This window comes from Anomalospiza imberbis, chromosome 7 (assembly GCF_031753505.1).
Source record: "Anomalospiza imberbis isolate Cuckoo-Finch-1a 21T00152 chromosome 7, ASM3175350v1, whole genome shotgun sequence".
NCBI lineage: Eukaryota > Metazoa > Chordata > Aves > Passeriformes > Viduidae > Anomalospiza > Anomalospiza imberbis.
In genome coordinates, this window is record NC_089687.1 from 36,368,502 (window position 1) to 36,383,968 (window position 15,467).

The 15,467-nt window shown below is 48.7% G+C and overlaps 1 protein-coding gene across 1 annotated transcript in view; it reads left to right on the forward strand.

Moving 5' to 3' along the window:
* The window catches only part of COL6A3 (collagen type VI alpha 3 chain), a 57,979-nt gene extending 56,518 nt beyond the window's left edge, over positions 1-1,461 (forward strand). Inside the window, exons 45-46 of the mRNA XM_068196653.1 lie at positions 712-882; positions 1,013-1,461. Coding sequence (XP_068052754.1) covers positions 712-882; positions 1,013-1,053 — 212 coding nt within the window. The 3' untranslated portion in view covers positions 1,054-1,461. The remainder of the gene's footprint in view (positions 1-711; positions 883-1,012) is intronic.
* Positions 1,462-15,467: the final 14,006 nt, after the last annotated feature.

The window sequence follows — 15,467 nt, forward strand, 5'->3', positions numbered from 1 at the left end:
TGTAGGAGCCCAGAAGCAAAGCTGAACTGTAAGGTCAATACTGATTTCTGACTCCCCCTTATCTGTGGTGTTTATGCTGTGCTGAGCAGAGGTGGCACAAGCTCCTTCTGCTTTCCTGTGTGGAGGGAGGTGTATGACCTGATGGCAAATCAGTGGCTGATACCAGGTATTTTTTTTAAATTTTATTTTAAAAAAATTATTTGGCAATTTCATTTTGCCGCAATCCAAGGGCTCTGCTGTTAATTCCCCTCTCACCCAGTGAGGGATGCAAGATGCCATGGGCAGCGTGTGGTGGACCCAGGAGCATCTTCCCATGGAAAATTTCTCTTTTAAACGAAGTCAGTCATTTTAGTGGTGCCAGTAGTTCTTGCCTTGCAGCTCAGCCAGTCCTCTCCCAGTTCTGAGACCCGCCAACACATTTCCTACAGATCCGAGGGATTTGAGACAACCACTGCCATGCAACACTCTTCCTTCATCGCTCCTGGATGCATGGCAGCAACACAGGAGATACCGGGGTTGGTGGCCCTCAGGGAAAGAGGTTCTCTTTGCAAAGATGGAGATGGGATTTAGTCCCAGGAGATGTGCACAGTCTGAGCTGGGGATGCCCTTTCTCAGCTTGCATTCCAGCCCTGCCCTGCAGACACACTCAGAAAAGGCTGTGCTTCACCCAGGAGTGCTACTGACCACTGTTGCTCCTGCTCTTCTCCACAGTCATGGATATCTGCCGGCTGCAGAAGGACGAGGGCACCTGCAGGAACTTTGTGCTGAAGTGGTACTACGACCCCGAGACCAAGAGCTGCGCCCGCTTCTGGTACGGCGGCTGCGGCGGCAACGAGAACAGGTTCAACACGCAGAAAGAATGTGAAAAACTCTGCACCCCTGGTAAGAGGGACCAGCCAAATCCCTGGCACTCCCCCTCTGCTGCCTGGGGTTGGGCTCCAGGCAGTTACCTCGTTTATCTTCCCTCAGTATCCTGCATCAAAACCTTATTCATTCTTTCTTTCCCCACCAGGTACCATCAACCCCGGCGCGGTGACGACGATGGGGACATAGAGCCGGGGGCTGGCCAACACTTACCTCTGAGACAGCATCACCTTTGCCACCTTGCCCCTATAGAAGCTAAGGGTATAGACAACCTTGCACTGTAATATTTCATGCTTTTAACTCCCAAGCAAACCTTGAGGAGAGGGTTTTGCTGCATGACCTATCAATATGGTGCTAAACTGTTTGTGGACTGAGTGCTACACGTGCCCGGGTTATATTGTATAGCTTCAACATTGCCAAATATTTACCTAAGTGCAGATTGTTATTGTCTCTCAACATGTCTCTAAATTAGCCTTTTTTCCCCCCAGTTCTGGCTGTCTGCCTATCTAAGGCACCATAAAAATGAGTAAAAAAAAAAAAAAAATCATAATAATTTCACTGCAACTCGTTACCTGCTTGCTTTTATCCTTCTCATAACTGAGCGTAACTTTACAGGGGAAGCCTTTGTGTAAGAGAGTGGCTGATTCTGATAAACAAGTGGTTCCATTTTCACTCTTCCACTTTTTAAATTTTTTTTTCTCCTTTTGCTGGATTTGATCTCAAACTAGATCTCTTGTATGCATTTGTACCACATGTGGCCAACCGAACTAGCAAGGAAAAGGAAGCAAAGTTTCCAAATGCAAATGCACTGCTGGGACCAAGGCCTCAGTTAACAAATCTTTAAATTGTGGTGTAGGATGCCTCTGGCATTCTTCTGATGTTGTATGTTTTATAAAGTACAAAGCAAAGCAGTCTGGGGAGGGGGAGCAGTGGGAGGGAGGGGGGGTTTATTTTTATTGTGGATACTGTGTCAGGAAGTCTATACAAAGAACTTTTAAATAAAGTCTAATGGAGGTTTTGAGAAACTCGTGGGTTTGTCTTGTTAAAGCCAGTGTGGGTATCAATGGAATAAATTTTCAGTGTCTGGAAAGCAATTATTGGGGGAGGGGGGGAGGGGAGAAATCCCACTGTGCCTCAAAAGGAGGATAGATGTAGTTTAGATTCAGGGGGACAGCACTGAGAGGCTGCTGGCAACATGGAGATTTCCAGCTGGGAAAAAAAGGTGGAAACAGAGATGTCTTGGTTGTGAAATCTCCATCCTGAAGGAATCTAAACTCAGCTGGACATGGCATTTAGCAACTTGGCCTGAGCCAGTCCTGGGTGTCCCTGTGTGATTCAATGACCCCATAAGTATTTTTATCTGTCTCCTTTGCTTTCCACAGCCATGATTTTTACCCTTCCTCTCCTTCTCTGAGTTCACCCAAGGAAGATAAAATTCCCAGAAACAATTCACATTGCCCTGCCCCTTCAAAAACCCCCCCGAAAGCAGAGAGCAGATGAAAGTGGCCACCCCAGGGCACAGGGCAGCTCTGGGCTGTGGGGCTGACGTCCTCAGTTTCCCTGAGCCTCTGTTGCTGTCCCCAGGCAGGGCTTGATAATGCTTCCCATGGCCTGCTGGAGGTGCCCAGAAGGAGAAATGGAGCCTTGCAGGCACATGCCATGGAGTATAGTAAAATGTTGTGCCCGACAGGGAAAATGATGTGTAGAACTCTATAATATCAGAAGGTTAATTAATTATTTTGTTCAACTATATTATACTATAATTATATTACACTGTATTATATTAATAAGAACTATATCACTACTAAGAAAAAACCTGTGACTCTTTGCCAGAGTCCCAACACAGCCGTGACTTAATTGGTTAATTAATCTAAAATACTATCACTAGAATCTAATCAAGTAATTACCTTGGGTAAACAATCTCTATAACACATTTTACATCTGTACAACAACGAGTAGTAGCAAGTGAGATAAGAATTGTTTTGGTCATTCTTTTCTCTGCTTTTCTCACAGCTTCTCTCAGGAAAAATCCTGAGAAAGCTAAGGTTTTTTCTGTTTAGAGGAAATGTGAATACTACAATCAGAGAGGGCAGCTGGAACACAAAAACCAGGGCATTAGTGAGGGAGAGCTGGGAGAGGGCGCTGACTTTTGGAAAACTGGGTCGGATTGGTTGAATCTTGGAAAGGAGACCCTTTCCATTCAGGGCTTATCCAGGTGCTCTTCCACGGGTCAGGGTGGGACTGTCACGAGGAGGAGACCACCTGGTGCTGTCCTGCTGCTTTCTGAAGCACTTCAGGCAGGTGCCCCTGGGCCACGACAGGAGATGTTCCACGTGCGGTGCACACACAACAAGGACAGCCCTGGAGGCATCTCCCAGGGGGATTTGCCCATCACCACACCGTTTGCCAGACTGACTTACTGAGCTACACATGATCCACGGGGCTCCGAGGGTGCAAGAAGAGCCCACAGGGCTGCTCCGGGCTTTGTCCTCGTGGGGATTTACGGTTCAGGCATCCCGTTCTTGGCACGAGGAGCAGCCCAGACCCGAAAACTTCCCGTCAGCACCGAGCCACTTGCGTGGGGACAGGGGACAGCTCGGCTGGGGATGAGCCAAGCCGTGGCAGCTGAGCTGGGGAAGCTGCGCTGTTTATTTGGCACCTTCACCCAGCACACCACAAGGGCTTCATTAGAAAAAGAGGGGAATGGGTAAATTTTATTTATTTATTATTGTAACTGGCTCTTGCAATGGCTCCGAGGGATTCGGGAGCCTGCCCTGCACGCACCGGGCATGACCAAGCCCCCCTGCCTTTCTGCTCTGACGGGGTTTAAAAGCTGCACTTAGGTTAAAAGTGACCCTTCCCTCCGTCCTCCCAGCCCTCTGCAGCACGGGAGAGGTTTTCCCTCTGCCTGCGCCGCCTCCGTCTCCCGGGGAAGCGGCTTTCCATGGCCCGTGCAGCCCTGCAGGATGCCAGGGCGCGGCCCGGGGATGCACAGGGAAGCTCGGGAAGGGGCCCCTCATCCCCTCCCTTCCCCGGGGCGTTGCAGGCGCCTCCCGAGCCTTTTAAGGAAGCCGGGCCCCCGGCCAGCGGCCACGAGGGGCTGCACATGGAAGTCATCTGCAGCTGGGAGCGCATCTGCCAGCGTGGCTGCGGGACCAGACCGGCAGTAAAAATAGCCCGGCCTGGCCCGAGCCACGCGCGCCGCTCCCGGCTGCCGCTGGGGAGCCCCCACATCCACGCCCTGCTGCTTTTGGGGTGGCCTCAGACCCCCTTAGAGAAGGATTTCTTATGTAGACCTCACGTCCTGCATTAAAAAAGCCCCTGGACTTGCTTCAAAAGGTCAGTCTTACACCCCTGCCCAGGGTGGGGACAGCCATGCCATAAAAGCCAGACCCGGGCTAGAACTTCTCCTCAAGCGGAGGGCACGTGGTGAGATGGAAGTGTCACTGGAACTGCTCTAAATCTCTGGACCTTTCCAGGATTGGGTCAGGGAAACCTTCACAGGGCTGGTGTAGGTTGAGGTGACCCTGCCTCGGGGACCTGCATAAAGTCCAGGTTAGCCTTGAATGTAATGCTGTGTCTTCAAATCTGAGCGCTAATTCTGTGCCAAGGAAAGAACCACAGAATGGGCTGGGTTGGGAGGGACCTTAACGCTCATCTTGTTCCACCCCCTGCCATGGGCAGGGACACCTTCCACTAGCCCGGGTTGCCCCAAGCCCCGTCCATCCTGGCCTTGGACACTTCCAGGGATGCAGGGGCAGCCACAGCTTCTCTGGGCAACCTGTGCCAGGGCATCACTGCCCTCAGAGGGAAGAATTCCTTCCCAATATCCCATCTAAACCCTCAGTTTGAATTCATTCCCCCTTGTCCTGTCACATCTTTCTTGTATTGTCCCTTCAGGTCCTGAAGGGAGATGGGTGAGGTACAATCAGCAGAGCCACCAGCCCTTATTTTACCAGGGAATTTCCTCATGGACCATTTCACAGTCAGGCTGCCCAGAAGGAGCCACAAAATCCTACACTCCCTCTTACACCCACACTTCGTCCTTAAAGAGTGATAGTGGACAGTCCTTGGGACAAACTATAACAAAAAGTCGCTGTCAAATCTCACTTTTTCCAGTTGAAATCAGAAGGGGTTTGGATGACTCTGCTGCCCTTGGAGACCAGAAAGCAATGAGCCTGCTGGTGACAACTCCAGGGTTCAGCCGTGGAGCACAGACATAACCACTAGTGGTACCAGTGCTGTCATAAAAATGAAGAGCAGGATGTGGTCCTAGGGTTCAACATTGAAGCCAGACCCTTAAATTTAGGACAGCATCAGCATTTAATGCTTGGTTAGGTTCCCTCAATGCTGCAGCTTTGCATTTAATCACAACTTTCTAGGCAGGCCTTTACAAGGAGAGGCAAAGTGGCTCTGACACATTTTATTAGCCAGTATTAAATTTATTACATCACTAAAAGAAGCCAGTCCAGAAGTCTACAGATGCTCAGATGTACCTGCCCAGATCCTTCCTGGGTTTTCCAGCAATGCCCTACACGGCCAGTGTTGACATTGCAAGGTCAGGAGTTCAGGGGAAACGATGTCTTCCATGCTGGGCATTCCTGGAAATTAGGACTGTATCCAAGTGCTTGAGCAGAGATGCAGATAAACCTGGAGCCTGCAGCAAAGGATCTTTGGGAAATGGGGACAGAAGTGTGGGCATTTCCTTGGCCTGGGGTCTGCTGCTTTTGGGGTGGAAATACTGCAACTCCCAACCCCAAAACCATTGCAGTAAGATGGATGTGATCAGGTAAAGGAAGGGGATTTGGAAGATCCTAGATTTTCTAGGTGCTCCGTTGCTTTCTGCCTATGTTTTGCAGCCCCATAAATGTTTTGGGGCAGAATAGCTGCTCCTGGGGAGCAGCACCTGGCAGAGAGCTCACTGCAAGCAAGTGCCATTCCCCTGAGCTGAGCTGAGCATCCCGGGTGGTTCTAAATCCCCAAACTTTAATCCACCATAACTTTAAACTTCTCAGACCTTGCTCAGAGGCCGGGGATCACTCAAAATGGCAGCAGGCAGCTCTCGGGAAGCGCAGCCTTCCCAAAAGCAAACCCCATGGCTCAGTGGGATGTGGTGGGATAAACAGCCCCAGCGAGAGCCGGGAGTGCGCTCCAGCTGCGGGATGATTTATGGCACAGCAGGAGCACAGCTTTTTTTTCGGTGTTTTTTTTTGGTTTTTTTTTTTTTTTTTGGTTAAACAGATCTGAACCAGATGTGTAACCTTTATCTCCATCACTGCGGAGAGAGATGGGGGAGCAGACAGGGGAGAGGGAAAGACGTTTGAGTTTCCATGAGCAGCCGCTCTGCAGCCTCCCAAAGCCAGCTCATGAAGAAAAATGAGCCCCAGCAGCCAGGAAACTTCGCTGCGCTCAACCCCATGTTTTGTTTCACCCTCCGTTGCTGCGGCGACCGCGCCGAAATAAAAGCGGTGAGCTCACCGTGCTGTGCCATAAAAACTGATAATATAAAGATATAACCCTGATATTGTAAAGATATAACCCTGATATTATAAAGATATAACCCTGATATTGTAAAGATATAATCCTGATATTATAAAGATATAACCCTGATATTGTAAAGATATAATCCTGATATTATAAAGATATAACCCTGATATTGTAAAGATATAATTCTGATATTATAAAGATATAACCCTGATATTGTAAAGATATAACCCTGATATTATAAAGATATAACCCTGATATTGTAAAGATATAACCCTGATATTATAAAGAAATAACCCTGATATTGTAAAGATATAATCCTGATATTATAAAGATATAACCCTGATATTGTAAAGATATAATTCTGATATTATAAAGATATAACCCTGATATTGTAAAGATATAACCCTGATATTATAAAGATATAACCCTGATATTGTAAAGATATAATCCTGATATTATAAAGATATAAAACCCTGATATTATAAAGATATAACCCTGATATTGTAAAGATATAACCCTGATATTATAAAGGTATTACCCTGATATTGTAAAGATATTATCCTGATACTATAAAGATATAACCCTGATAATATAAAGATATAACCCTGATATTATAAAGATATAAAACCCTGATATTGTAAAGATATAATCCTGATACTATAAAGATATAACCCTGATAATATAAAGATATAACCCTGATATTGTAAAGATATAACCCTGATATTGTAAAGATATAATCCTGGTATTATGCAGATATAACCCTGATATTATAAAGATATAATCCTGATATTATGCAGCTATAACCCTGATATTATAAAGTTATAACCCTGATATTATGAAGATATAACCCTGATATTATGAAGATATAACCCTGATATTATGAAGATATAATCCGGGCAGGGGCTTGAGGATGAACCTTGTGCTCTGCTCCCCGGGGCTGGGAAGGGCAGGAGGTTCAGACACCCAACTTTTGGGGTTTTTCTCCCCCAGGCAGCAAGATGCAAGGGGGAGGGATGTGGGAGAGTGATGGGTGCTGCCTGGGGATCCCAGGGCCACCTGAGAGGAAAAGGCTCTGCTGAGGGAAAACCACAAAATGGGGAGCTGGGTGTGGAGCTCTGGGGTCCCCAGGACAGGAGGGACATGGAGCAGTCCAGAGGAGGGCTATGGAGATGAGCAGAGGGACAGAGCAGCTCTGCTGTGAGGAAAGGCTGAAAGAATTGGGATTGTTCAGCCTGGAGAAGGCTCTGAGGCAACCAAATTGTGGCCATCCAGTACCTGAAGGGAGCCTACAGGAAACACAGAGAGAAACTTTTTATAAGGGCCTGGCGTGACAGGGCAAGGGGGAATGGCTTCAAACTACCAAAACTTCCAAATGAGTTCAAACTGAAAGAGATTAGATTTACATTAGATATTGGGAAGGAATTCTTCCCTGTGAGGTGGTGATGCCCTGGCACAGGTTGTCCAGAGAGGCTGTGGCTGCCCCTGGATCCCTGGAAGTGTCCAAGGCCAGGCTGGACAGGGCTTGGAGCAACCTGGGCTAGTGAAAGGTGTCCCTGCCCGTGGCAGGGTGGAACCAAGATGATCTTTAAAGTCCCTTCCAACCTGAACCATTCCATGTTTTCCAAACTCAGCTCCATGCCTTGCAGCCAGGGAAGCACTCTAGAAATAACATCCAACTCTCACTCACCAAAAATTAGCTTCCAAACCTGGGATGAAAGCACCCCAATGTACTGCTGGGGATCTCCTCTGAGATGGGAGTGTGCTAATGGGCAAAGGCCAAATAAGCCACTGCTCTTAAAAAAAGACAGAAATCATTTAAGTGTGTGAGAGTTAATATATATATTTTATATTTATGCCTTACAAATGGGCTCTGCAAGAGCATGGTCAATGAACTGGAGAGGAACTGAAAGGCCTGAAAAAAAAAAAAAGAAAAAAAAAGAGGTTGTTAGGGACAGTATCAGTAGTTTGTTATTTCTAAAATACTCCTCTGGCTTTCCAGCAGTGATTAATTCGGCAGATGGGGAGGTTGCGTTGGAGGCTAATGAAAAAAAAAAAAGAGCATTGCATTAGATTGACTGGAATATTGCAGAGGCCATGACACAGCCTTTGGAAATAAGTGGAGCACTGTGACTGCTTCTCTGTAGTGTTTGGATTCCAGGCTCCCCTGCTGCTTCCCTGCTCCAGCCCTTAGAACATCCCTCCTTTTGCTGATGGTAAATCTGGGGTGACAGCATTACCACTCACTGTCCAGCAGCTGAAAGCTTAAACTAGTGCCATTTGGAAAGGCAAGTCAATATGCTCACTCACTGCTCACATATTTATCCCTGGAATTCTGGTGATTTTTGGGGCAAGAATGGTTTTCTGAGTAAAAAGTGTTAAAAGAGGAGTTTTGCAGTAGGAGTGTTACATACAGTGAGCTAAACCTTTCCCACAGCTCCACAGATCTCGTGGCATTGCATTTTGCCCCAGTTATTTTTTTTAAGTTGCTAGAAATGAGAAATTATTTTGGAAAAGCCAAAATCCTGCCCTGGGTACTGGGGTCCCTGCACGGCTTGCTGGGTGAAACATCCATGTCCTTGGACTCCCAGTGTCTGGAGTTATGAAGGGGTGGATTTTGCATTAAACACCTGACACACAGCAAAAAGTTGGAGATCCAGAAGCTTTTTCCAAAATAATCACTAAAAATCCCCACCTGCACCATAATTCTCCTTCTTTTCTCTGTGCTTTCTCACCTTCCATCCTTTTTCCTTGGGCTTATTAAGCAGCTCAGCTCTGCAATGGATGCAGGTGGCCCCAGAATGTCAGGGGCATTATATTTAATGCTATTTCTCCCTCAGGATGGATTATGGAATGCCGTTTCTCCCCCAGGATGGAAAGAGCCGTGGGAGAAAGACAGAAGGGCACTGGAAGCTGCACCCCCTCTTCCTACCTTCAAAGCCTGCAGGTTGTAGGTGTCAGTCTGGGATCAAACCTACAAGGAAATGTTACCCTACAAAACCACAATGGACAAGCCCCTGGGTGTCTGAGAACAGCCACAGCTCGTCACACAGGGGTAAGACACAGACTAAGCAAGGAGAATTAGAATTCTCTTCCCATTGTGGGACTATTTCTTGAAGTTGGCCAAGTCAGAGCATCCTCCCAACGCAGCCCAGAGCCCCTTTTTGCCCCCTTCCCAGCAGGACAGGGCAGGTGAGCCAGGTTTAACAGCCAAGTGCAAAGGCCTTGTTAAGTGCTAGAAAAAGACAGGCAGAGCTTGATGAGATCTGAAGTGTTTGGGATTAAAGCCAGCTCCATCCTGGAGGTGGGAGCTGAGGAAGGAAGCCAGGAGTGCTGGCTGTGCAGGGCATGGGCCAGCAGGGATGGGGTTAATCTCAGATTAAACAGCCTGATGAGGAGATTGAGGTCAGACCTCACTGAGGGCTGCAGCTCCTCCCGAGGGACAGCTCCAATCTCTGCTCCTTCTGCTCCAATCTCTGCTCCCTGTGACAGGGACAGGACCCAGGGAATGGCTGGAGCTGTGTCAGGGGAGGGTCAGGCTGGAGATCAGGGAAAGGCTCTTCCCCCAGAGGGTGCTGGGCACTGCCCAGGCTCCCCAGGGAATGGGCACAGCCCCAGGCTGCCAGAGCCCAAGGAGGGTTTGGACAGCGCTGCCAGGGATGCCCAGGGTGGGACTGTTGGGGTGTTGGACTCTATGACCCTTGTGGGTCCTTTCAGCTCTGGATATTCTGTGATTTGATGATTCTGACTTGAGGGTTACCTCCCAATCTTAGCATTTCCCCCCCTAATCTGACCAAAGTCACATCTGCCCCATTTTCCTGCCCCAGCTGCCTTGGGAAGGGGTGTGGACATAGGGAAAGGGCTGGCAACTCTTCCTAACCTGGGCTTGCAGCTCCCCGTCTCTTTGGGAACCAGCAACCATCACCTGCACTTAACACTCTAGAAGGTCTTTTTCTGCTTTTCCATAGCTTTTTTTTACCCCTCCATTTGACCCCTCTCCATTCAAAGCCCCCACTTTGAGCCCCCAGTCCTGCCCCAGGAGTTTGGGCATTGCTGGGTTGGGAAGACTGAAAACTGCTCATCCTCTCCTGCTGCTGCAACAGGCAGCAGCTGGAACGCTGCCTCCCTTTTATAATCTTATTTTTGGGAATAAAAAGGCAGCTTTGCTTGCAGTCTGGAGCCAAGCTCCTTGCAAAAGAGGAGGCTGTACTCTGGTCAGCCCCGTGCATTGTCCCTACAGCTGTGTCGCATCCTGGGAACATCTGATGCTGGTGGTCACGTAAGGATGGGGAGGAGAACATCCCCCTTGCACATTTCCTTTGGCAGCCTGTGGCAGGGAATGCTTTTCCGAGAGGGCTGTGCTGATCCCTGGATGCCCACGAGGCAGTATGGGCTCAAATCTTTTCCCATATGGGTCATCCTGACTCACAGGATCACGGGAGGCTTTGGGTTGGAAGGGACCTTAAAAATCATCTAATTCCATTCTGATTTCCCCTGCTACACACCCCACAACTGTACATCCCACCAAACTCCTCCAGGCATGCCAGAGGCGGATGTGATGAGTTTTCCCAGCCTCAGCAGCAGCATGGGAGAAGCCCGCTGCCAAAATCCACCACCTCCCCAGGAGTTTTCATCACGCCTTTGCTCTCCTGGTATTTCCAGCAGGCAGGGAGAGCTCCAAGCCACATTTCCAAGCTCTCAACCTGCCAGAGGCACAACGTAGCTACAAAAAGGTGGCGCAGCAGTGAATGCTTGAGCCTTCCCTCAGTTCTGGGGTACCACAGGGTGAAAAACCCTTTGGCAGGTGCAGAGTACAGAGGGTGAGCAGAAAGGATTCGTTTCTGTGGAAAATGCACCTCCTAAATGGCTGCCTCCTCCTTCCCTACGTGTCCATCCACAGCAGAAATCTCAGGAATTTCCATGGCAGCGCTCTCAGGAAATCTCCGCATTTCTCCCAGACGTGTCTACGATGGGACATGGATTGCACAAGAAGGTCTGAGAGCTGGGGAAGGTTGAGTCTAGAAAAAAAGGAGAGACAAAAATCCTGAACAACAACGCTGCTTGGAAAAAGCAGTCAGAAGTTTGAAGCACATCCAGACCACTGCTCTGGAAATCAGGCTGAAAAGTCTTGTGACATCAGGCTCTCTCAGGAGGTCGCTGCTATTTCCCAGCTGTAAAGGCCTGGGAATGTTGCTAGCAGCCCATGTTTGACTTTGGAAGAGCTGGAAAAGACAATGCTGCAGTGGCCAAGCAGCAAATCACAGAATCACTAAGGCTGGAAAAAGTCATTAAGGTTGGAAAAGAACTCCAAGATCATCGAGTCCAGCCTTGACTCCCACCTTGTCACCCAGCCCAGAGCACTGAGTACCATGTCTAGGTGTTCCTTGGACACCTCCAGGGATATGGGATCCACCATCTCCCTGGGACCCCCTTTCCAATGCCTGACTGTCCTTTCCATGAAGAAATTCTTCCTGATGTCCAAACTGAACCTCCCCTGGCACAGCTTGAGGCCCTCTCCTCTCGTCTTGTTCCTGGGAGAAGAGGCCAATCCTCCCATGGCTCCACCGTGCTGCCGGGGGTTTGCAGGCTGCCAATGAGCTTCCCATGGATTGGCAAGCTCAGAACTGGGAAGCACAAACCACAGATATTCTCCCCAGGTCCTGGATTTGCCCTGAAGGTCCAACAGGCCCCTCCACTGCAGTTTCACCCCCTCTGGCCTCATCAGAGAGCCCCAGGGGGAACTTTTGTTCTCAAACACAACTGACACCTCTGAGTTTCAAGCAGGGCATGTTTGAGGAGATAAATATTTGCATTTTTGAAACGGGCACACAATTACTCCGAGGAGCATCGCTGGAAGTTTATATGTTGGATAAGTTGGATATGTTGGATATTTTGGGAAGCCACTTGTAAGTGGATTGGGATGGTTATCCCAAACGAGACAGTACAATCCCTTTGCTTCTCCCTTGCACTCCTCCATCCAGAAGCTGGGTCTGACCCCAAGCTCAGACTGGAGCTGGCTTTTGCCATCCCTTCTCAGAGCCACAAAGAGCACTTGGATGTCGGGATCAGCCCCCACAGATCCCAAATGTGGCCAGCCCTGGGCTGAGCAGCGTCTCCCTGCCTCCCACGCAGATCCGGGATCCAGCCGGGAGCTGCATGAGCTCATGGCTGGGGTGTCGCCAGCCCGGCCCCGCAGGGAAGGGACAGAGAGGGAAGGGAGGGCAGCACGAGAACAAGGAGGATTAGAGAGAAAAAAATGAAGGGAGGAAAAAAAAGGGAGAAAAGGGAAAAGGAAAATGTATGTGTATTTAAATAAAGTGTATAAAAGGGAAAGGGGAAAGGGGAAAGGGAAAGAGGAAACAAAAAAAGGGAAATGGGAAATGTATGTGGGTATCAAAATAAAAGGGAAAAGAGAAGGGAAGAAGGGAGAAGGAAAAAGAGAAAGGGAAAAGGGAGAAGGAAAAAGACAAATAAGAAAGGGGAAAGGGGGAAAGGGAAAATGAAAAAAAAAGGAAAAAGAGAAAAAAAAAAAACAAAAAAAAGAAAGATGGAAGAGTGGGGAAAAAAAAGGAAAAGACAACAGGAAAAAAGGAGCAAGATAAAATAGAAGAAAAATTTAAAAGAAAAAAGAGAAAAAGAAAGAAATACCTTGAGACCAAGTCCACACGGCTCAACAGCAACTCCCAGAGGGGACAAGGAGAGGGATGGGGACCGGGGCAGGGCAACAGCAGCCTGTTCTCTGCTGAAAACTGTTTTCAGTTGGCAACCCCACAAACTGGGGGAAAAATCGTCTTAACTCCATGTCTTTTGAGCCCCTATGAATGCTTTGAGCCCTGTGTGTATTGAACACATGGATGAGCAGGGAAATGCCCGTGCAAGGGGCAGGAAGGGGACTTGTTGGATTTTAGGGACCTCTCTGCTCACTGGTGGAGGGCAACAACAGCAGCACCGGCTCAGACAATGAGGGATGCAAGGAAATAACCCATCAGTGGAGAGCCAAGTGTTTTTAGAGACCCTGCATGGCTGGGCTTCCCTCTGGGCTGGTTAAGACAAGGGGATGATTTGTGGCCGTGAATCCCTGCGTGAGAGCTGGAAGAGGTCCCTCGTTGACGCTACGGCTGCTGTCCCTGCTGTGGTGGAAAAAAAAAAGGAGACTTTAGTCAACAGCCCCAACAAGTTTAATGCTCCTGAGATCACCATCGTCTGCTCTGGTTCCTGCACACTTGGGATGGCATCATGAAGCAGGATCCCACGGGAAAGCTGACGGGGCACTCATCCTCTACCTCTCCACGTCACAGCCAGGCCATCCAGGGAAAAACACCATTACATTTTCCAGAAAAATCCTCCAAATTTGCAGAAATGTAATTTTTATGAGCTCAACTACCAAAACCCCACCTACCCTACCTTGGTACTCCAGCAGTCCTCACCCTACCTTAGGATAAACCTCAAACATCCTCTGGGAATTGGGAAAACACCTGCAAGACATGGTTTTATCTGTACTGTCCCTGTGGGAGCCAACTCAGAGGACACCCATGGAGGGGGAGTGGATACCCAGAGCCAGAAAACAAAGCTGGTGATGCCAACACAGGGGGACTGAGAAGAACCCACCCCTTGTGTAGCTACAGCCCAGCTGCACTGTGATTTTTCTGGAATGATTTTATTAGTGAGGCAAGGTGGAAAAGGAGACCTTTGTCCCAAAACCCAGCCCTGCTACTATCTTGAAAAATGTGTGAGGAGTGAGGCTGAAGCATGTTTGGAGCCATCTGCCATGAGAGTGGGAATCAGAGATGTGCTGTGGGGAGCTTGGGGTGGAGTAGGGGGCTGTTTCTCCATTCATCCCCTGCAGGCTTGTGATCCTACCCTAAAGTGGGAGACTGGCACCAGGATGGGGCTTTCCCATCCTTCTTCCCTTGACTCTGCAGCTTTCTCCCCATGCCTTTTTAACTCACAGTGTTCCCACACTATCCCAGTCCTTAACCAGTCTACTAAATGAGCTTTGATTCCCTTGCAAGCCTACCAACGTGGCTAATCCTCAGGAAACAAGCCAGTAACTCCTCCAGCACTCTGAGCCCTTGGCTCTGCTGTTTTCCAGAAATGCAGGGGTTGGTACTGGCTGATCCAAGGCAGAAATTCGAGTAATTTCCTCCAATTAGTATCTTTTTCCTTTACTTCAGTGACACAATTTTCTGCAGAGAGCTTTTCTGCAGCATGTGGTGACTCGTGTTTTACGGGAACAGCCAAACACCTTCTTGAAACAGCCCAAGCTGGGCTTAAAGAAACTCAGCACTTTCTAGTAATACTTAATCTAATAATACCTTAATATGGGAAAAACCTCAGGCTTTAATTTAACTTTGCACCTCTGATTCCCTGGGGTCTTTACCACAGGAGAAACCCTTCTCCATGTCCCAGCGGCACAGGGCTGGCTCAAAGCGTGTCCTCAAAAGCTTTGCTCTTTGGCTGCTTTCCCTGTCATTTTTTCAGATGAAACAATATTTTGCAGCAAATCAAAGCCAGGCGTGAGAGCCCGACTTTCCTGGCAGCCACTTGGGGCGTGAAGCTGGCAGGTAACTGCACACTCTGCTGGGCTGTGCTGGATGAAACACCCCTGTCCCACTTCTGATCCCACCCAGAGCTGAAAGCTGGGATCAGCCCTCCCCTAGCAGACAGGAAAAAAACAAGTTTTTCCCTGAAACAGCTTTAAAGCAAGCAAATCAGTGGAAGTCTGACTGCCACGCTTCTCACGGGGGCAGGAAGATTCCCAAACCATGAGGAGACAGGGGAGATGCCGAGCTGGCAGCAAGATTTCCCAGTTCCTTCCCCATCATGGCCATGGATAAGAATCAGGCAATCCTCAGGGATGTGTTGCCAAGGCCAGACTGATGGGTGAAGGAGCCAAACATGCTGCACTGGGGGATGGCATGGCTTGGAAACTGTCCCTGTAAGTCTAAATGTCACTCTGACACAGACCTCTCTTCCCACCCATGCAAAAGATCCTGTTTCACACCACTGCAAAACTGAGTTTGCATTCTCTGGTGGCTGGAACAGACTGATTGAGGTCAGCTTTAATGTTGCCAGGTGTGTAACAGCACAACAGTCCTGCAAAGGTCATTAAAATGCAA